This window comes from Bubalus bubalis, chromosome 16 (genome assembly GCF_019923935.1).
Source record: "Bubalus bubalis isolate 160015118507 breed Murrah chromosome 16, NDDB_SH_1, whole genome shotgun sequence".
NCBI lineage: Eukaryota > Metazoa > Chordata > Mammalia > Artiodactyla > Bovidae > Bubalus > Bubalus bubalis.
The window spans coordinates 42,023,459-42,044,947 of NC_059172.1; the positions used below are offsets into that span (position 1 = coordinate 42,023,459).

Here is a 21,489-nt window from a genome sequence, read left to right on the forward strand (position 1 = left end):
TCAAAACATTCTTGAATCAAAAAATGATAGCTGACGGTATTCCCCTCCTCTAGAAGTCTACTCCCTTAATAAAGAAAAGGTAGTTATTAAGTCACCAACACATTCCTAGTGAGTCCATGTTGGCTCCTAATAATCACAGCTTTCTTTTCTAAATCCTCATAATACATCCTTAATAAACCATCTGAGATTTTGACTAGGAATACGCCAAGCTCTTACCTTCTTCTCAGACTTGAAAATATGTCTACTGTGGTAATTCTATCATTCCTTAAAGATTACTGACAGTGACTAATCATCATTATAATCATCCCAAAATTCTTTCAGAACACTAAGGTGTAATTTGTCTGGGTCATGAGACTTGAATTTATTCACAGAAATTAAATGCTTCTATGTAAATGCTTAATGATCTCAGGTTTCAGTCTCCTCTTAACAATTCAGTTCTATCCTTGCCAATCTACTGATAATTTACCCTGACAATGGGCGTTGTGGGGAGGGATTCTGGGGCCATTTCAGTCTTGTGGATATATTTTTTTCAAATGTGGTTATTTGGGATTTCACATTTAGAATATCACTCTGTATAAAACATCCTTCCTGAAGAAATATTTATCACAATAAAACTTTCTCTTTTTTTTTACGATTCTTCAAAGCAAATCCATAAAACTGTTAGAGGAAGCAGAAATGCTAATTATAGCACAGTTCTTCTTACCACAGCAGCCAACACCAAACTAGTCAATGTATTACAAAATCAGGCTAAAGAATTCTGAAAATGAATATACTGCTGCCACAGACAGGGAAGAAAATGTGTCAAGCCAAAAATTTTAGTTGTCTCTCAAGGTGAAAATATCCCCATAATTCGTCAACATATAAACCAACAGATATTTACTAAACGTGCAGGGCATTTAATCAAAACTATTCATTCAAAACCTAACATCATACTCACACCCTCTCAAAAAATCCAAGCTATAAACATAGGCAAAGAATGATGTTTTCTCCACTCAGCCACCATGGGACAGAGACACTGTCTACCCCACACTTGCCTATTATGTGACACTACTACATTATTCCATACTCAAGCAATTTCTCAATCTTCACTGAGTTCCTTCCCACTGTGTGGCACCCAGCTCTAGGCTAAGTGCTGCTGCTGCTGCTGCTGCTAAGTCGCTTCAGTCGTGTCCAACTCTGTGTGACCTCATAGACGGCAGCCCACCAGGCTCCCCAGTCCCTGGGATTCTCCAGGCAAGAACACTGGAGTGGGTTGCCATTTCCTTCTCCAATGCATGAAAGTGAAAAGTGAAAGTGAAGTCGCTCAGTCGTGTCCAACCCTCAGCGACCCCATGGACTGCAGCCTTCCAGGTTCCTCCGTCCATGGGATTTTCCAGGCAAGAGTACTGGAGTGGGGTGCCATTGCTTTCTCCGAGGCTAAGTGCTACAGAGACACAAAAATTTATCATTCAAAACCAACCACTCCTGGAATTCATGAACACAATTTGAATAACCTTGTATCTCTTTCTCCAAAGCAGACAGGCCTCACAGATCTGAAGGGGCCTCTCATTCAGAGGAAGCTAAGGAAGGTATTGTGTTATAGATACTATAGTGGAACAAACAGGATTTTAATGACAGGCAAATCTAAATTCAAATACTAGTTCCATGTCTTGTTGAATTTTAACTAATCTGACCAAGGTCTCTCTCCTATAAATCTCAGTTTTGTCATCTGTATCATATAGATAATGATACCTATTTCACAGGTTTATTGAGAGGACTGAGTGTGTAAATATGTATAAAGAATATGGGAGACATTCCTTATGACCATATTCTTGTATGGAGCACAGAGGCAAAAAAAAAAAAAAAATCCATATGTGAAAGTGAAAGTTGCTCAGTCATGGCCACCTCTTTGCCACCCCATGGACTGTAGCCCCCAGGTCTTCTGTCCATGGGATTCTCCAGGCAAGAATACTGGAGTCGGTAGCCATTCCCTTCTCCAGGGGATCTTCCCAAACCAGGTATGGAACCCAGATCTCCTGCATTGCAGGCAGATTCTCTACTGTCTGAGCCACCAGGGAAATCCTAAACATGCAAGAATCACATCTAAATCTTTAACCACGGAAACAAGACACAGACAGAAATGCCCTGGAAATTTTCAAATGCTTCACCAAAAGGAAGCCTCTACTGCATGAAAGTGACAGCATATATATCAGCTTCACAGAATGAGGACCGAAGCAGAACTCAGAGAAGGAAACACGGCTGCACCAAGAACACTAATATGTCCCTAAATCCAAACTTAAAACCACAGCTTATCAGGAAGCACTCAACAGTCTTCTTCCCCGGGTGAAGAGATTTAAGAATCTGTGAGCCTCCTGTCAGGTTACCCTCAATAACAGAAGAGAATTATCTTCACCCGTTAAGACCTTCCATCAATCAGTCAGTCAGTTCAGTCACTCAGTCATGTCCGTCTCTGTGACCCCATGAGGCCATGGCAGCACGCCAGGCCTCCCTGTCCATCACCAACTCCCGGAGCTTGCTCAAACTCATGTCTATCGAGTTGGTGATGCAATTCAACCATCTCATCCTCTGTTGCCCCCTTCTCCTCCTATCTTCAATCTTTCCCAGCATTAGGGTCTTTTCAAATAAGTCAGTTCTTAACATCAGGTGGCCAAAATACTGGAGTTTCAGCTTCAGAAGCAGTCCTTCCAATGAATATTCAGGACTGATTTCCTTTAGGATGGACTGGTTGGATTTCCTTGCAGTCCAAGGGACTCTCAAGAGTCCTCTCCAACACCACAGTTCAAAAGCATCAATTCTTCAGTGCTCAGCTGAAGAATTCTTCAGCTTTATAGTCTATTCTTCTTTATAGTCCAACTCTCACATCCATACATGACTACTGGGAAAACCATAGCTTTGACCAGACGGACCTTTGTTGGCAAAGCAATGTCTCTGCTTTTTAACATGCTGTTCAGGTTGGTCATAGCTTTTCTTCCAAGGAGCAAGCGTCTTTTAATTTCATGGCTGCAGTCACCCTCTGCAGCGATTTCGGAGTCCAAGAAAATAAAGTCTGTCACTGTTTCCATTGTTTCCCCATCTATTTGCCACGAAGTAATATGACTGGATGCCATGATCTTAGTTTTTTTCAATGTTGAGTTTTAGCCAGCTTTTTCACTCTCCTCTTTCACCTTCATAAAAAGGCTCTTTAGTACCTCTTCACTTTCTGCATAAGGGTGGTGTCATCTGCATTTCTGAGATTACTGATATTTCTCCCAGCAATTTTGATTCCAGCTTCTGGAACAGCCAGCCTGGAATTTCTCATGATGTACTCTGCATATAAGTTAAATAAGCAGGGTGACAATATACAGCCTTGCCGTACTCCTTTCCCAATTTTGAACCAGTCTATTGTTTCATATTCAATTCTAACTGTTGCTTTTTGACCTGCATACAGGTTTCTCAGGAGGCAGGTAAGGTGTTCTAGTATTCCCATCTCTTTAAGAATTTGCCACAGTATGTTGTGATCCACACAGGTCAAAGGCTTTAGCATAGTCAATGAAGCAGAAGTAGAGGTTTTTCTGGAATTCCTTTGCTTTTTCTATGATCCAATGGATGTCGGCAATTTTGTCCCTGGTTCTTCTGCCTTTTCTAAATCAGGACGTTCTCGATTCACATACTGTTGAAGCCTAGCTTGAAGATTTTGAGCATTAACTTGCTAGCACTTGAAATCAGCACAATTGTACAGTAGTTTGAACATTCTTTAGCACTTCCCATCTTTGGGATTGTTATGAAAACACATTTTCCAGTCCTGTGGCCACTGCTGAGTTTTCCAAATTTACTGCCATATTGAGTACAGCACTTTCACAGCATCATCTTTTAGGATTTGAAATAACTCAGCTGGAATTCCATTACCTCCACTAGCTTTGATCAGAGTAATGCTTCCTAAGGCCCACTTGACTTTACACTCCAGGATATTTGGCTCTAGGTGAGTGAACACACTATCATGGCTATCTGGGTCATTAAGACCTTTTTGTATAGTTCTTCTGTGTATTCTTGCCACCTCTTCTTAATATCTTCTGCTTCTATTAGGTCCTTGCTGCTCTGTCCTTTACTGTGCCCATCCTTGTATGAAATGTTCCCTTGGTATCTCTAACTTTCCTGAAGTATGAAAAGGCAAAAATATCCAGAATAGGCAAGTCCAAAGAAACAGAAAGCAGGTCAGAGGTTGGCAGGGGCTTGGGGGAGGGAGGAATAGGGAATGACTGTTCGATAGATGGAGGTTTCCTTTTGTGGCGATGAACCTGTTAAGCACTTACATAATGATGATGCACAATATTGTGAAGAGTACTAAATGCCACCAAACTGTACATGTTTTAATGGCTAAAACGGTAAATTTTATGTTACATGTAATCTACTACCCCCTCTCCAAATAATATATATATAACTTATATATATATATGGTGAAATGATAGCACACTAGAAGTGAGCATAAATTGGCACAGCACTTCCAAGAAGAAATTCATCATACATATGAAATGTGCTTAAATAACTGTCTTACTGTTATACTAGAGCAACAGACACAGATTTATATAAAGTATATATGTTGTAAAATTACTTATCATAATAGAGTATAAACAAACCACCCTGCTACTGCTGCTGCTGCTGCTGCTAAGACGCTTCAGTCATGTCCGACTCTGTGCAACCGCATAGACAGCAGCCCACTAGGCTCCTCTGTCCCTGGGATTCTCCAGGCAAGAATACTGGAGTGGGTTGCCATTTCCTTCTCCAGTGCATGAAAGTGAAAAGTGAAAGTGAAGTCGCTCAGTCATGCCTGACTCTTAGCGACCCCGTGGACTGGAGCCTACCAGGCTCCTCCGTCCATGGGATTTTCCAGGCAAGAGTACTGGAGTGGGGTGCCATTGCCTTCTCCGAAACAAACCACCCAAGTGCCAGTTAATCATTAAAAATTGTATAGTTCACTCATACTCTGGATAACAAATTAAAAATAAAACCAAGTAACAATTTCATTTATTTGTTAAAAAAATAATAATTAAAATCATGTTTATGAAGAATATTTAATGACATGGAAAAATATTAAAGACACATTTAAAAATATGGAAAAACGATCAACATATAATAGTAAATTTAAAAAGCAGGATACATTTTTTCTCTTATGATCTCAATTTTATAAATCTATATTAGTGTCCATATATTTTTTCACTGCAAGTGTTTTTGAAATATTTCCTAACAATCAACATATTCCAAAAGACAGTTTATGCAAGTCAATGAGAAAAAGATAAACAACACAACAGAAATCATGAACAAAGTACTAAACAGGTAATTCACTGAAGAAATATACAAATGTACATGAACTATATGAAAAGATGTTCAGCCTCACAAATAATTAAATTTAGATTAAAGCAGACATTTTCTTCCTAGAAGATTGAAAACACTTTAGAAAAGCAGCTAATATTCCATTACACATGTAGAGAAAAAAATGGGTAGCATCTTAAAAACTGTAGGGTCACAAAGAGTCTGACATGACTGAGTGACTTGAGCACAAAGAGTCTAACCTTTTGAGGAAGGTGATTTGGCAATATCTCTTTTACTTTCACTTCATTTTTAACACTTGTTTATTTACTTAGTTAGCTATTTTTGGCTGCACTGGGTCTTTGTTGCTGCACATGGGGTTTGCTAGTTGTGGTGCAGGAGATTCTCACTCCAGTGACTTCTCCTGTAGCAGACCCAGAGCTGTAGGCGGACCAGCTCCAGCAATTGCAGCACACTGGCTCAGTAGTTGAGGCTCCTGGGCTCCAAAGTGTGGGCTCAGTAGTTACCAGCGCTTTCGTAAACTGTAAAGCGAGGATAATGTCTAGTGGTACCTAGCAATGAAATCTATTCAATAAATAATATGTTAATTTCATTATTAGGCATGGAGCTGACTGTGTTCCCCATGACCCAGTGTACTTGTGAGTGGGATGATCAGCAGAAGGTAGCATAAAAATGGGTAGAACAAAGCTAACTGGTCCTTAGGAAGATTGATTCAATGACCCTGGCCTCATTAAATTCATCACATTCACTACCAACTGAGCTGAGCAACCAACAGAGCTAGACCAGCAGATCAACAATCCTCCACAAAACACTAAACATTCTTCTAGAAGATAAAACTACAAATGCTTAAATATCAACTTTTCAAACAATAAAACTGCACCAAAAAGAATGTTTCACAGTGGGCGTAAAGGATAAATCCTAGATAATTATTTAGCAAAGAAAAGGATTAAGAACCATTTGAACATACAGAATCTTAGAATTAAGCACAACTGGTTAATTTGGCAGGTGATACTTCTAGGTTTTTGTTTTATTTTTCCCAAAAAGAGACTGTGATCCTAAGTCAACTTGTCAATAGGACTGGTTAAATAACTAAAACTATATGGATTCACTTTAAAAAAAAAAAAAAAGTTCATCCAAACTATTATAAAATTTAGCTCTATTAAAAATTACAAAATAATCACAGCACAATACAAAATCGGAGAAGGAAATGGCAACCCACTCCAGTACCCTTGCCTGGAGAATCCCAGGGACGGGGGAGCCTGGTGGGCTGCCATCCATGGGGTCGCACAGGGTCTGACACAACTGAAGCGACTTAGCAGCAGCAATATAAAATACCTCTCCTATCACCATTTTAACTCCAAATCTGCCATTGACCCTTAGCTTTTTGAATATGGGAAAACAATCATTGCTACTCTTCTACAAACCTCCACATTCTTTATTACTCAGCACTTGGAAAAGCTGTGGAAGTATGACTTATTTAAGTTTTAAAAAGTTAAGTACTATGCCTTATTATCAGGAAAAAAAAGCATGGTTACATACAATTCTTTGAAAGCCTAAATAAGCAGGCTTTATCTTTTCATAATTAATACAAATATTTATCAAATACCTACTAGATAAAGCATGGTCTTCTAGCAAAGCTAAGAAATTTGTCTACCTGACTCTAGGATAAGTGAAGTTATAACATGTTTTAATTTGTATAAAGACCTATGGTCTTTATAATCAGGAAAAAATTTTAATGTAATGGTCATTGTCAAATAAAGACTCTGGGGAAAGAAGAAAAGAGACATCTAACATACTCACAATAAAACCTTTGGTTTTCTTCAACAGTATAGCAATAATTAATACCTATCTTCATGACACTGTTAAAAAGCTATTTTACAACTACAAAAAACAAGGGGGAAAAGGACACCAGAGATGACACAACTGAGAAAGGAATTCTTCTGACATTACTGGAAAAGTAATTCTAATGTAGATTCAAAGTTGTTGTAAATTGGGTTTATCCATGTGGTTTATGATTGTTATTTCTAAATCATTTTCTTCTGTCTTTCTGACTTTAAAAATCCTAAAAGTTTCTTAGTTGCTTTCCATATCCTTTCATTATAAAGAATATGGTAAATCAGAAGTCCAGGGATTCCCTGGTGGTTCAGTGGTAAAGAATCTGCCTGCCAATGCATGGGACACGGGATTGAACCAAGATCGGGGAAGATCCCACATGCTGTGGAGACCAGCTAAGCCCCTGCACTGCAACTACTGAGCCTGTACTCTAGAGCCCGGGAGCCACAGCTATGGAGTCCACGTGCCACAACTACTGAAGCCCACATACCCGAGAGCCCGAGAGCCTCAACATAGAAGCCACTGCAATGAGAAGCCCATGAACTGCAAACAGAGTAGCGCCCCTACTCGCCACAACTGAAGAAAAGCCCTCGCAGCAACAAAGACCCAGCACAACCAAAAATAAACAAGATTATTTTTTAAAAAAAGAAGTCACAGATAGCACCCAACGACAATCAGAAAAAGATGCAAACTGCAGGCTACAGGGAAGGATTTCTGAGGTTAGCAAATGCAAACCTTTTTTTTTTTTTCTTTTCAAAGAAAACTGACTTCAGACAAAAAGCATAAAACATTCTGAAACAGACTTACAAAAGACAGCTTCTTAGAAACAAAGCCCCAATAACTATTTGGTCTTAAAAAAAAACATTTCCAGAACTGATAAGAATGGGGAGATAGGAAAATATATATATATATATATATATATATATATATATATATATATATATATATAAAACACCAACCAGCCACGACAATTCAAAAATCAAGTGACCTGACTCCTCTCCTAACAGAGTTCCTCTGCTGCACTGTGGTTTGGGGACTGAATCAAAGAGGCCACACAACAGTTCTGCCAGTCAATGATTAAGTTATTGCTTCAGTCAGTTCAGTTCAGTCACTCAGTTCAGTTGAGTTCAGTTCAGTCGCTCAGTCATGTCTGACTCTTTGTGACCCCATGAATCGCAGCATGCCAGGCCTCCCAGTCCATCACCATCTCCCAGAGTTCACTCAAACTCACGTCCGTCGAGTTGGTGATGCCATCCAGCCATCTCATCCTCTGTCATCCCCTTCTCCTTCTGCTCCCAATCCCTCCCAGCATCAGAGTCTTTTCCAATGAGTCAACTCTTCGCATGAGGTGGCCAAAGTACTGGAGTTTCAGCTTTAGCATCATTCCTTCCAAAGAACACCCAGAGCTGATCTCCTTTAGAATGGACTGGTTGGATCTCCTTGCAGTCCAAGGGACTCCCAACAGTCTTCTCCAACACCACAGTTCAAAAGCATCAATTATTTGGCGCTCAGCTTTCTTCACAGTCCAACCCTCACATCCATACATGACTATTGGAAAAACCATAGCCTTGACTAGATGGACCTTTGTAGGCAATGTAATGTCTCTGCTTTTCAATATGCTATCTAGGTTGGTCATAACTTTTCTTCCAAGGAGTAAGCGTCTTTTAATTTCATGGCTGCAATCACCATCTGCAGTGATTTTGGAGCCCAAAAAAAGTCTGACACTGTTTCCCCCATCAAATTTCTGTTTCCCCATCTATTTCCCATGAAGTGATGGGACGAGATGCCATGATCTTCGTTTTCTGAATGTTGAGCTTTAAGCCAACTTTTTCACTCTCCTCTTTCACTTTCATCAAGAGGCTTTTTAGTTCCTCTTCACTTTCTGCCCTAAGGGTGCTGTCATCTGCATATGTGAGGTTATTGATGTTTCTCCTAGCAATCTTGATTCCAGCTTGTGCTTCTTCCAGCCCAACGTTTCTCCTTAGAAGAAATGGAATAGCCATCATGGTCAACAAAAGAGTCCGAAATGCAGTACTTGGATGCAATCTCATAAATGACAGAATGATCTCTGTTCATTTCCAAGGCAAACCATTCAATATCACAGTAATCCCAGTCTATGCCCCAACCACTGAAGCTGAAGAAGCTGAAGTTGAACGGTTCTATGAAGACCTACAAGACCTTTTAGAACTAACACCCAAAAAAGATGTCCTTTTCATTACAGGGGACCGGAATGCAAAAGTAGGAAGTCAAGAAACACCTGGAGTAACAGGCAAATTTGGCCTTGGAATACGGAATGAAGCAGGACAAAGGCTAATAGAGTTCTGCCAAGAGAACGCACTGGTCATAGCAAACACCCACATCCAACAACACAAGAGAAGACTCTACACATGAACATCACCAGATGGTCAACACTGAAATCAGATTGATTATATTCTTTGCAGCCAAAGGTGGAGAAGCTCTATTCAGTCAGCAAAAACAAGACCGGGAGCTGACTGTGGCTCAGATCATGAGCTCCTTATTGCCAAATTCAGACTGAAATTGAAGAAAGTAGGGAAAACCACTAGACCATTCAGGTATCAGTTCAGTTCAGTTCAGTTCAGTTGCTCAGTCGGGTCCGACTCTTTGCGACCGCATGAATCGCAGCACGCCAGGCCTCCCTGTCCATCACCATCTCCCAGAGTTCATTCAGACTCACGTCCATTGAGTTGGTGATGCCATCCAGCCATCTCATCCTCTGTCGTCCCCTTCTCCTCCTGCCCCCAATCCCTCCCAGCATCAGAGTCCTTTCCAATGAGTCAACTCTTCGCATGAGGTGGCCAAAGTACTGGAGTTTCAGCTTTAGCATCATTCCTTCCAAAGAACACCCAGAGCTGATCTCCTTTAGAATGGACTGGTTGGATCTCCTTGCAGTCCAAGGGACTCCCAACAGTCTTCTCTAACACCACAGTTCAAAAGCATCAATTCTTTGGCGCTCAGCTTTCTTCACAGTCCAACTCTCACATCCATACGTGACCACTGGAAAAACCATAGCCTGACCTAAATCAAATCCCTTATGATTATACAGTGGAAGTGAGAAATAGATTTAAGGGACTAGATCTGATAGATAGAGTGCCTGATGAACTATGGACGGAGGTTCGTGACATTGTACAGGGGACAGGGATCAAGACCATCCTCATGGAAAAGAAATGCAAAAAAGCAAAATGGCTGTCTGGGGAGGCCTTACAAATAGCTGTGAAAAGAAGAGAAGTCAAAAGCAAAGGAGAAAAGGAAAGATATAAGTATCTGAATGCAGAGTTCCAAAGAATAGCAAGAAGAGATAAGAAAGCCTTCCTCAGCGATCAATGCAAAGAAATACAGGAAAACAACAGAATGGGAAAGACTAGAGATCTCCTCAAGAAAATTAGAGAAAAAAAAAAAAAAAGGAAAGAAAATTAGAGATACCAAGGGAACATTTCATGCAAAGATGGGCTCGATAAAGGACAGAAATGGTATGGACCTAACAGAAGCAGAAGATATTAAGAAGAGGTGGCAAGAATACACAGAAGAACTGTACAAAAAAGATCTTCACGACCAAGATAATCACGATGGTGTGAGCACTCACCTAGAGACAGATATCCTGGAACGTGAAGTCAAGTGGGCCTTAGAAAGCATCACTACGAACAAAGCTAGTGGAGCTGATGGAATTCCAGTTGAGCTATTTCAAATCCTGAAAGATGGTGCTGTGAAAGTGCTGCACTCAATATGCCAGCAAATTTGGAAAACTCAGCAGTGGCCACAGGACTGGAAAGGGTCAGTTTTCATTCCAATCCCAAAGAAAGGCAATGCCAAAGAATGCACAAACTACCGCACAATTGCACTCATCTCACACGCTAGTAAAGTAATGCTCAAAATTCTCCAAGCCAGGCTTCAGCAATATGTGAACCGTGAACTTCTAGATGTTCAAGCTGGTTTTAGAAAAGGCAGAGGAACCAGAGATCAAATTGCCAATATCTGCTGAATCATGGAAAAAGCAAGAGAGTTCCAGAAAAACATCTATTTCTGCTTTATTGACTATGCCGAAGCCTTTGACTGTGTGGATCACAATAAACTGTGGAAAATTCTGAAAGAGATGGGAATACCAGACCACCTGATCTGCCTCTTGAGAAACCTATATGCAGGTCAGGAAGCAACAGTTAGAACTGGACATGGAACAACAGACTGGTTCCAAATAGGAAAAGGAGTACATCAGTCACTTAGTTGTGTCCAACTCTTTGTGACCCCATGGACTGCAGCACGCCAGGCCTTCCTGTCCATCACCAACTCCCGGAGCTTGCTCAAACTCATGTCCATCGAGTCAGTGATACCATCCAACCACCTCATCCTCTGTCATCCCCTTCTCCTCCTGCCTTTAATCTTTCCCAGCATCAGGGTCTTTTCCTGTGAAGCAGCTCTTCGCATCAGGTAGCCAAAGTATTGGAGTTTCAGCTTCAGCATCAGTCCTTCCAATGAATAGTCAGGACCAATTTCCTTTAGGATGGACTGGTTGGATCTCCTTGCAGTCCAAGGGACTCTCAAGAGTCTTCTCCAACACCACAGTTCAAAAGCATCAATTCTCAGGGACTTAGCTTCGTTATAGTCCAACTCTCACATCCATAGATGACTACTGGAAAAACCATAGCTTTGACTAGACAGACTTTTGTTGGCAAAGTAATGTCTCTGCTTTTGAATATGCTGTCCAGGTTGGTCACAGCTTTTCTTCCAAGGAGCAAGCGTCTTTTAATTTCATGGCATCTGTAGTGATTTTGGAGTCCAAGAAAATAAAGTCTGTCACTGTTTCCATGTTTCCCCATCTATTTGCCATGAAGTGATGGGACCAGATGCTATGATCTTAGTTTTCTGAATGTTGAGTTTTAAGCCAACTTTTTCACTCTCCTCTCTCACTTTCATCAAAAGGCTCTTTAGTTCTTCTTTGCTTTCTGCCATAAGGGTGGTATCAACTGCACGTCTGAGGTTATTGGTATTTCTCCTGGCAATTTTGATTCCAGCTTGTGCTTCATCCAGCCCAGCATTTTGCAAGATATACTCTGCATATAAGTTAAGTAAGTAGGGTAACAATATACAGCCTTTCTCAATTTGGAACCAGTCTGTTGTTCCATGCACAGTTCTAACTGTTGCTTCTTGACCTGCATACAGATTTCTCAGGAGGCAGGTAATGTGGTCTGGTATTAATACTTAAGTCATTTCTTAAGTATTGACAAATCTATCATTTCAAAATAATAATCTCAGGAATTCCTTGATGGTCCAGTGGTAAGGACCCTACACTTTCACTGCCAAGGCGGGAGGTCTGATCCCTGGTCAAACCCCAGGTAAGATCCTACAAGCCACTTGGCAATGGCAAAAAAAAAAAGGAGTAATCTCATCAATGGTGAGAAGCAGAAAAAAGACCTGGATTCTAACAGTTCTTTCTAAACTGCTGGGGAACAGTGGACCAAAAAATATATTCTCAAATGGGGCTGAAAACATTAAAAAGTGTTTAAAAACTATTATGTCATTTATAAATATTAATCATTACCATATGTCAAATGTGGGAGCCAGATTATCTCAGATCTGGCTCTGACAGTTTTTGATTCTATGACCAAGATAAATGAATTCATACTCATATTATGTTTTGCCAACTAGGAGTAGTTTAGAAAACAAGGAATTGGACTCACACTCACAGAGGGATGAAGCTTAATAAGAGGAACCTCCACACATATTCTCCCTGCTCAAGGCCCCTCAGCACTCCATGAAAACATTTTAGATTAATGCAGCTAGGTCAGTCCATTGAGTATATCACAGATGGCCTAGCAAAGTTTTGACCTGAAATGCCCATCACGCTAATGAACAAAACAAACAAATTACTAACCTGGCTTTCTTTAACAGGAAACTATGATAGATCCCATGGATGACAATCAAGCAAATATCCTAAGTGTAATATTTGAAAACTTGATGGTCTAAACAATAGCCACTCCCATCTAACTTCCTGGAGCCATAGCCGACTCCTAGGAAGCACACTGAAAATAGCTTGAGAGCCAGCGCATGCCCTCATTTTCCACCATGACAGGACTCCAACATCCAGGGTTACATACTCCAAACTAAAATCAGTCATCACAAAACATCTGGAACACAGACATTTAACCAGTATCTGCCTCACCTAAAAACTTTTGAGAACTAAATCTAAAAATTTAGTAGCGATAGCCTGTGTGTTATCAATGAATTCCACAAGAAGACACCAGCTTCCAAAAGGCAAGGCTTTCTCTCTTCGACTAGGTCCTATGCCTATCCAGCAGTAACCTAAAACATGTCAAGTATAGGTCCCCTCCTGTGTACCCAGGTTCCTGAGAGACTTCTAAGACTAACTGACAATAATTCAAACCCAAGGACGGCAATGGGAATTGAGGAGCTGAGTCAAGTCCATCTTCCACCAGTCAGCCAAAAAAAAAAACAAGGATATAAAAAAGGATATAGGACTAGACTTATAAAAGGATACAGGACTGGAAATGGCATTACCAAAGGAGGACCAGGCTAGAAAAACTTTATCTATAATCTACTACAAAAGGAAGGAAGGGCTAAACAGAGTCTAAGAATTTGGTTTAAACACCAGACAGTTACTCAGGATTTCCTCCTAAAAAAAGAGGAGCAGAGCCCTAGTGTTATTAAAGTGAAATCCACTTACCTTCAATGTGATCCTCCCTACCTAAGGGTGTGTGAAGTAGGTGCTCTTCTGTTAAGAACACAGTCTCTCCAACTAAATTTAGCATATAATTCTAAACTGCCTTGGGGCTGTGTAATTGTTTTCTGTGTGTTAGTCTCTCCTTCTGACTTCTTTTTTGCTCTACCTTATAAAAGGAAACACATGACCCAACTTAAGAACTCGCCTCCTCCTACTCTTACCCCTGAAAGTATCCACAAATGCCTGAAGTAAGCCATCAGGATCTGAGTTTTGCTTCAGCTAAGAGTCTGAGCTTCAGAAAAATGACCATTTTATAAAAAGAATCTGAGAGAATCTGCCCAGAACTGACCAGACTGGTAGAGGAAAATAAAATCTAAGGTTAGTTCAAACTGACTATCTGTTTGAAACTGGCTCATCAAACTTTTTATACTCCATCTCTGAGAAGGGATGAGCTTTTTTTTTTCCTTCTAAGTAAAATATCCTTCTGAGTCATCCAGGAATATGCAAATCAAAACCACACTGTGATACCACTTCACACTCCCTAGGCCACCCATGATCAAAAAGATAGTAAGTGCTGGTGAGGGTACAGAGAGTGTAACCCTCAAACACCACTAGTGGGAATGTAAAATAATGCAGCTGTTTTAGAAAACAGTCTGCAATTTCTCAAAAGGTTAAACACTGGCCATTAACCCAGCCATTCCACTCCTAAGCATATACCTAAGAGAAATGAAAATATACATACACAAATGTTCACAATACCATTATCTGTAATAAATGAAAAGTATATAAATAACCCAAATGTACATCAACTTATGATAAGCAAAAGGTGGTATATTTATACAATATCATTCTGCCATAAAAAGAAACAATGTACGGATACATGTTACAACATAAATGAACCTTGAAAACATGCTAAGTGAAAGAAGCCAGTCACTAAAGACCATATATTATATGATTCCATTGTATGAAATGTCCAAAATAGACAAATCCATAAAGATCAAAGATAGATTCAGATCAAATCAGTCGCTCAGTAGTGTGCGTCTCTTTGCGACCCCATGAATCGCAGCACACCAGGCCTCCCTGTCCAACAACCTATCGCCCTCAAACTCTCTTCTTTCTCAAACTCATCAGCACTTGTTTTTACAAAATTATAATTACAATAATAAGAGTGCCTTTCATTTTAATAAAAGGTCTAGAAGAATCTATATTAAAATGTTAACTACTATTTCTACATGAAGAGATTACATTTTTCTTATACTATGGATGTGAATAATGATGTGAACTAGTACTGATTTGGTGATAAAAAAATAAAAGGTTTCCCCCCACAAAAAAATAGTAGAATAGTGGGTGTTTACAGCTAGGGTGTTAGGGAGTTGGAAGGATACAGGTAGTAACTGCTAATGGATATAGGTCTGAAGGGCAAGTAATGAAAATATTCTAAAATTGATTGTAGTAATGATTGTACAACTCTGTGAATATACTAAAAAACACAGAATTGTGTATTTTAAATAGAAGACATATCTCAATAAAGACATTTTTATATATTAGAAAGAGAAAGGTGATGTATATACTAAGTGATAAGGCAAATGGAGCAAAATGTTAACACTGAGTCCGGAAAAAGGATGCACTAAAGTTCTTGGTACTGAATGACAACATTTGGTGTGAAGTTACATCAAAAGAAAAAATTAAAAAAAAAAAAGAAAAAAAACACACCCATCTCTTTCTTGTTAATCACACAGTATCCTTGCTTAACATGAAACAGAAACCTGCCCTAGAAAAAAAGAATCGAATGTCTGCTCCTGCCAAACGTTTTACTGTCTCCCTACCACCCATCAAATTCCTGCAAAGCATACAAAACATCACTCTAAAAAAAAGGATAAAATGTAGCAAGTGAGATAAATATTCCCCAACTTTCTCAGGACCTGTTTCCTCATCAGTAAAAATCAGGTTATATAATCTCTAAGAGTGCTTCCAAGGACTTCTCTGGTGGTCCAGTGGTTATGTACCCGCCATGCAATACTAAAGTCCCACATGCCTTGGAGCAATTAAGCCCATGCACCACAACTACTGAGCCCACGTGCCACAACTAGAGAGTCTGCACAGCAAGGCAACAAAAATCTCACATGATGCAATGATGATCCTGCATGCCACAACTAAGACCTGATGCAGCCAAATAAATACATATTAAAAAAAAAAAAAAAAAAAAGGTGCTTCCATGTTTGACATTCCATGATTCTGTTGTTCTAACTTCACTGCCCAATATAGTTAAGGAGCAGTAAGATCTGTCCAGTCCTCTGGCTTTCCTGGACAGTGAACCATTTTTTCTCTTTTTAAAAGATGATTTCAGGGTACTGTCTGTATTCTAAGTAGGTTCATACAGGACACTGGTTATTTTCCCATCTATGTTCCCAAGCCCTCTCTTTAATTCTTGGCAAGACCCACTACTCAGAGCCTAAGAAACTGGAGTAGCGGATTCATGAACCTAGGATACTTATATCTCAATGCTGGGTGCAGGTCAGTGAAAAGGAATATAAGGATTCCAAAGTAAGAAATAAGTTATAAGCATATCGGAAACTTAACTCTCAGACAGAGATAGGGAAAGTGAACTCAAGAGTCCCATATCCTGGTAAACCTGCTGCTGCTGTCACCTGGTGGTGATCACAGAAGAAAAAGCAAAAATGAAGATGTCCAGAACACCCATCTATCAAAGAGGTAGAAAGAGAGCCTGGAATCTACGACCATCTGCCTCCCCACTTAGAAGGGGCCAACGTTTTGTAAAATCAAAATCAAAAATGTTCCTTCCAGAATTGCTTTTATCTCCTTGACAAACTCAAAACCCAAACAAGCAGATACCATTTCTTCCAGTCGGCTAGACCTGTGCTTCACCAACAGATTACCTTTCCTTCCTTCTGCCCAAAGTAGTAATTCCTCAACGAACTCAAAGAGAAACAAAATAAATTTTCATACCTTCTTCAGTTCCTGCACAACAGGTAACTACATAACTTGCCTAAATGCTTAAGTCTACAAGAAAGGGGAAGAGGTGACAGGGAGAAACTTCATATAAAATTAAATGATCAAAGTGTTTTTTTGACAGTGCAAGTTCTATGGTTATTGCTGCAAACAGAAAAGAAGGAATCTTAATCTTTCTCCATAAAGCTAGAAGAACACAGCATCTTTGATCTGTTTGTTCTGGATTTACTTACTAAGATATAGAATCTATCTGAAGTATATAACTTAATTTGTTTGAAGAGAACATAGGCGCCTCAGTACCTCCCTAGGGAATCTGGGTGCAACTCACAATTTCCTGTAGTTTCATTTACTATGACATCATCAGTTTGGGAGCTATAAGGCAGAGAGAAAATACACCCTGGAGAGCTTCAACACTGACCCGCATAGAGCTATTTGTATTGTTTTGTTTTCCTTAAAGATTCCCTCTGGGGTCCAGATTCCCCTATGAACCTACCAGAAATGAAATGAAGAAAAAAAAGAAATCCTTCAATCAGTGCTTATTCTAGCAAAGGCCACCTACTGAATAAACAGTCTTGGCATTCCACTACTGCAACCATATTTAAAAAGAAAAATACCCCTCTTTACACATTTTATACATCTCATCCCCCTCTTTATTCTCTCAATAAGCTTTCACAAGGATATAATTTTAGCTTCCTGAAAAGCCAGATAATTAACAGATATTCACTAAAAGAGAACTAACACTTTTGAGAGTCTACTTAATAAGACACTTTTTATTTAAATTCTCTTTTTTAGAGATGAGGACCCCAGCAGTTATATAACTTGGCCTCCAGTCACAGAGATAGTCAATAGCAGAGTGAGAATATTTAACCCCAAAACCCATGTTCTCACTAACAAATCAAATCATTCCCAATTCGACTCATAAGCTTTATCATCTGCAAATCATTTTCTTTATTTTTGAAAATCAAATAAGACACTCAAAAGCACAGCATAAAAATAACACTGGTTTATTTCACCAATTTAAAGTTTCTTTTACTGAGGAGAACTGTATCATTTTAAGTCTTTTTGTCAACATGTTAGTGTTTTCTAAAATCCCAGCCAAGCAATGAAATGCAGTTTATGGCACAAGAGGGGCACTGGATCAAAGTGAGGCAATTTACTGTCCTTCGTGGGCTCATTTTCTTCTCTGAGATCCTTCCAGCTCCAGTACCATGAACTGAATTCCAACAACTATATATCAAAGTCATAAATTTAACAAATAGGAAACACAGATGAAAAATTAGCATCAGATTACAGGAATTCAAAGACCTAAAAAAGAGAACTTAAAACTACCCCAACAATAGACCAAGTATTAATTGTATTACTGCTTCATGATTTTTTTCTCCACCTGCTATTAATTTGAGGAAGTAGTGTATTTGCTCTGACCTTGTTAAAGGTCATCGATTTATCATTTTTTTAAAAGACAGTCCATTTTGATGCATGCATCTAATTCTTTTTCATAAGAAACACTGAAATTTTTCTGGTTGGTGGGGGGACACACAAAACTTGTCCTGTCATCTCTGGAGCAAAGGAAAATTAGTCAACAGGATATTCGCTTTCAGGAGAAAAACTCTACAGTAAACACATCATGACAGAACAGTAAAAAGGAATCTCTCTCATCCAAAGCAGGATGACACAACAAACCTCCACCTACATAAAACCTGCAAACTGGACACTCCAGACGAAAACTTTTCCAAAACCAATGACGGTGCAGTGGTGAATTCGCGGGGACTTTACAACTTTGACACCGGTGCAGTGGAATTCACGGGATTTTACAATTCTGACACTCATGTGCAATTAGTGCCAGATCTGATCTGGGCCTTATCTTCACTTCCCCACCACTTCCCTTTGAAAGATGACTTGAGAAGCATCACTACGCAACCCAGGCTCTCCAAGTAGGCTGCTGCCCTTTTATTCACCAATGACGCTGGTCTCATAAAGGGCATAAATTATTTTCAATTAAAAAAAAAAACGGCACGGCCCCGGGTTACGAACCCTTTCCAGAACGAAGGGAGTTCTCGCCCTCCTTGGTGTGGCCCAAGTTCACTTTATTACTTCACGTCCCATCAACTCAGGGGGCCTAGCCCAGGGCTGGGTTAGAAATGTTTTGAGGAACTGCGATCACAGGTTTCCTGGGAGGAGGCCAAATAAAACTCACCAAGTTTTTGTTTTCCTTTCTTTTTTAAAGTCTGGTGGAACTTACTTTCACCAGGAGTGGGATGCCTTCTTCCCTCCCCAACGGGTGTTCGAGAACAAGCTTCCCTTTTATTTTACACTAAGTCAGTCAACCTTCACCGAACTGAGAACACAATCCTTCCCTCCTCAGCCGGGAGGACCTGGCCACAAGAGCGGCGAGGAGCAGGGACCGTTCGGACCCGTTATAGCTCAGGGCCCCTCTGCCTGTTCCCCTCCTCAGCCCGACGCCCCCTTCCCGGCGCTCGCCCCTCGCCCGCCTCCCGGGACAAAGCCAGGGTGAGGGAGGATTTCTCGGGGGTCGCCGGCGGCCGCGGGCGCGGGGAAGCGGCCCCGGACTCAGCGCGCACTCACCCGACAGCTCGTCCGGCTCCAGCCCGGTCTCGGTGTCCAGCCCGCAGATGACAAAGTAGTCGGCGAAGCGACTGGGCGCCGAGCCCCCGCCGCCGCCGCCGCCGCCGCTCATGGCGCCGGGGCCGAGCCGGGCCGGGCCGTGAGGAGCGTCGAGCCCCCGCACCCGGGCGCCCGCCCGCCCTCAGGCCGCCCCTCCCGCCGCCGCCGCCGCTACCGCGGCTCCGGCCGCCGCCCCCGGCCTTGGCCCGGTCCCCGCGGCCGCCGCGGCTGCCGTGACGGGGCAGGGGGGCACCGGGCCGCCCCGCGCCGCATCCTGGACTCCTTCCCCTCCGCTTCGCGGCCGCTGTCGCCAGCCGAGAGCGCCGCGGCCGGAGCGAGCTCGGAGAAGGGCGGAAAGCGCTGAGGAGAGCCCCTACCGCGGCTCCCTCCCGCCTGCGCAGGCGCCGTTGGGGAGGGGGCGGGCTCCTCGCCGAAAGGATGACGTGATGCTCTTCTGGCCTGGCGGGCTGCGGCTTCCGAGGCGGTCGCCGCAGCGCGGCAGGCAACTGCTGGATCGCCCGCATCCGCCACCCCCTCGGGGCTGCGACTCCGTTAGGAAGGGCAGCGGAGGTGCGGGATGAGTGGACGCATCCTTCAGAGCCTGGCCCCTGGCCCATGCTCCGCCCCCACCCCCGCCTCCCACTAAAGGTCCAACGCGCTGTCTCGGGAATAGGTTTTAAGATTGAGCTAGGAAGCCCAGTTCATCCTAACTCTAGGAAGCCCACCGGCCTAAACCGCAGATAGCCTTCTCCCCAGCCCCGCTCCCTGACGTCCATGGCTGGCTTTTTCTCTAGTAGAGCTGGTGATGTCTCCTCTTTCGCCAGATGTGAATCAGCCTGCTCTGTATTTACACTTGGCTTATAAATGGGGAAACTAAGGCTCAGAAAGAAGCGAGGCCTTTCCCCATGGTTACGTAAACTCTGAAAGACAAAGCCTGGAGTTGAATCCTGAGCTTGTCTGAGGAGAGTCCCTGCCCTCTCACCCCGACTCCAAGCAGGCCTTTTTCCTTGCACATGGTTGTGCCCTTCTCTCTCCTAGAGCCTCCAGAGGCCCCTGTTACTGCGAGCTCCCCTTCTGCTTCTGACAATTCTCAGTTCCATCCCTAAGCAAGTTCTCCTGAGAGAAGTGGGGGACCAGGAGAGAAACTTGCTTCCTGGTACTTGGATTGGGACTCTCCGATTTGATTTCCCACAGAATCTAAGCAGAAAACTGGAGATCAGAAATCAAGAAGGCAATGTGTATAGTGGTTACTTCTAGTAGGCTCTAGAAACAGTGCTCAGATTTGAAACCTGACTTTATCATTTACTGTGTGACCTTGGGCAGTTTCCAGGTGCCAGCAATCGTGTTTCTTGTGATTACATAAAATGAATGCTTATATGGGTTAAGTGATCAGAATAGTGTCTGGAAGTAGAAGGCACTCAATAAATATTAGAGATTATATTATTATTCCAACAAGAGGTGTGCCTAGGGACTGTTCTGACAGGCTGCTGCTAAAGGCCTGAGAAGGCAGCTGGCTTCCCCAAAGGCTCACCCTGAGTTCTCTCCTGGGTACCTCTCTCAAGTATTGGTTCCCGCGGGGAGGGTGACTTGGAGGTCACAGCAAACATCACTTGGAACCATAGCACCTGATCCTCTTTGTATGTAACCTGCCTGAACCAGTAAGAAAAAAAGTGCAGAAAAGATAGCTTTACAAAGTACATTGGGGGTGGTGCCTCACCCTCTCTTGCATGCTGGGGACACAGAGACAGGAGAGGAGGCTCAGAGAGCTAAATGGTTACAATGCACGGAAAGGGGGCATCCTTCCAGGACGGGTGATGGTCAGGAAAGGCTTCCAGGAGGAGATATAATCCGACCTGAGTTCCAAAGGACCAAAAGAAATATCTCAAGTGAAACAGGGAGAGAAAGATGTTTCAGACAGCATGTGCAACAACACACAGGGAATGACAGGTTGAAATGGTTACATAGAAGCAACAAGATGTAATTCATTTCTCTGGAAGACAGAGAATTAAAAGATGAAACCAGGGAGAGAGGAGGAACAAAGCAGGAAAGGCTTCAAATGCCAGGCTAAA

At 41.8% G+C, this 21,489-nt stretch overlaps 1 protein-coding gene across 6 annotated transcripts in view; it reads right to left on the bottom strand.

Moving 5' to 3' along the window:
- Nucleotides 1-19,566, bottom strand: part of DENND5A (DENN domain containing 5A) — a 101,630-nt gene extending 82,064 nt beyond the window's left edge. For 2 of the 6 annotated variants that reach the window (XM_025266633.2, XM_025266628.2), the window contains exon 1: nucleotides 19,382-19,564. In XM_025266633.2, the coding sequence (XP_025122418.1) occupies nucleotides 19,382-19,493 (112 nt within the window). In that variant the 5' untranslated portion in view covers nucleotides 19,494-19,564. Of the gene's footprint in view, nucleotides 1-19,381 lie in introns of all 6 variants that reach the window. The other 4 variants (XM_025266630.2, XM_025266629.2, XM_025266631.2 and 1 more) reach the window with 3 other exon arrangements.
- Nucleotides 19,567-21,489: the final 1,923 nt, after the last annotated feature.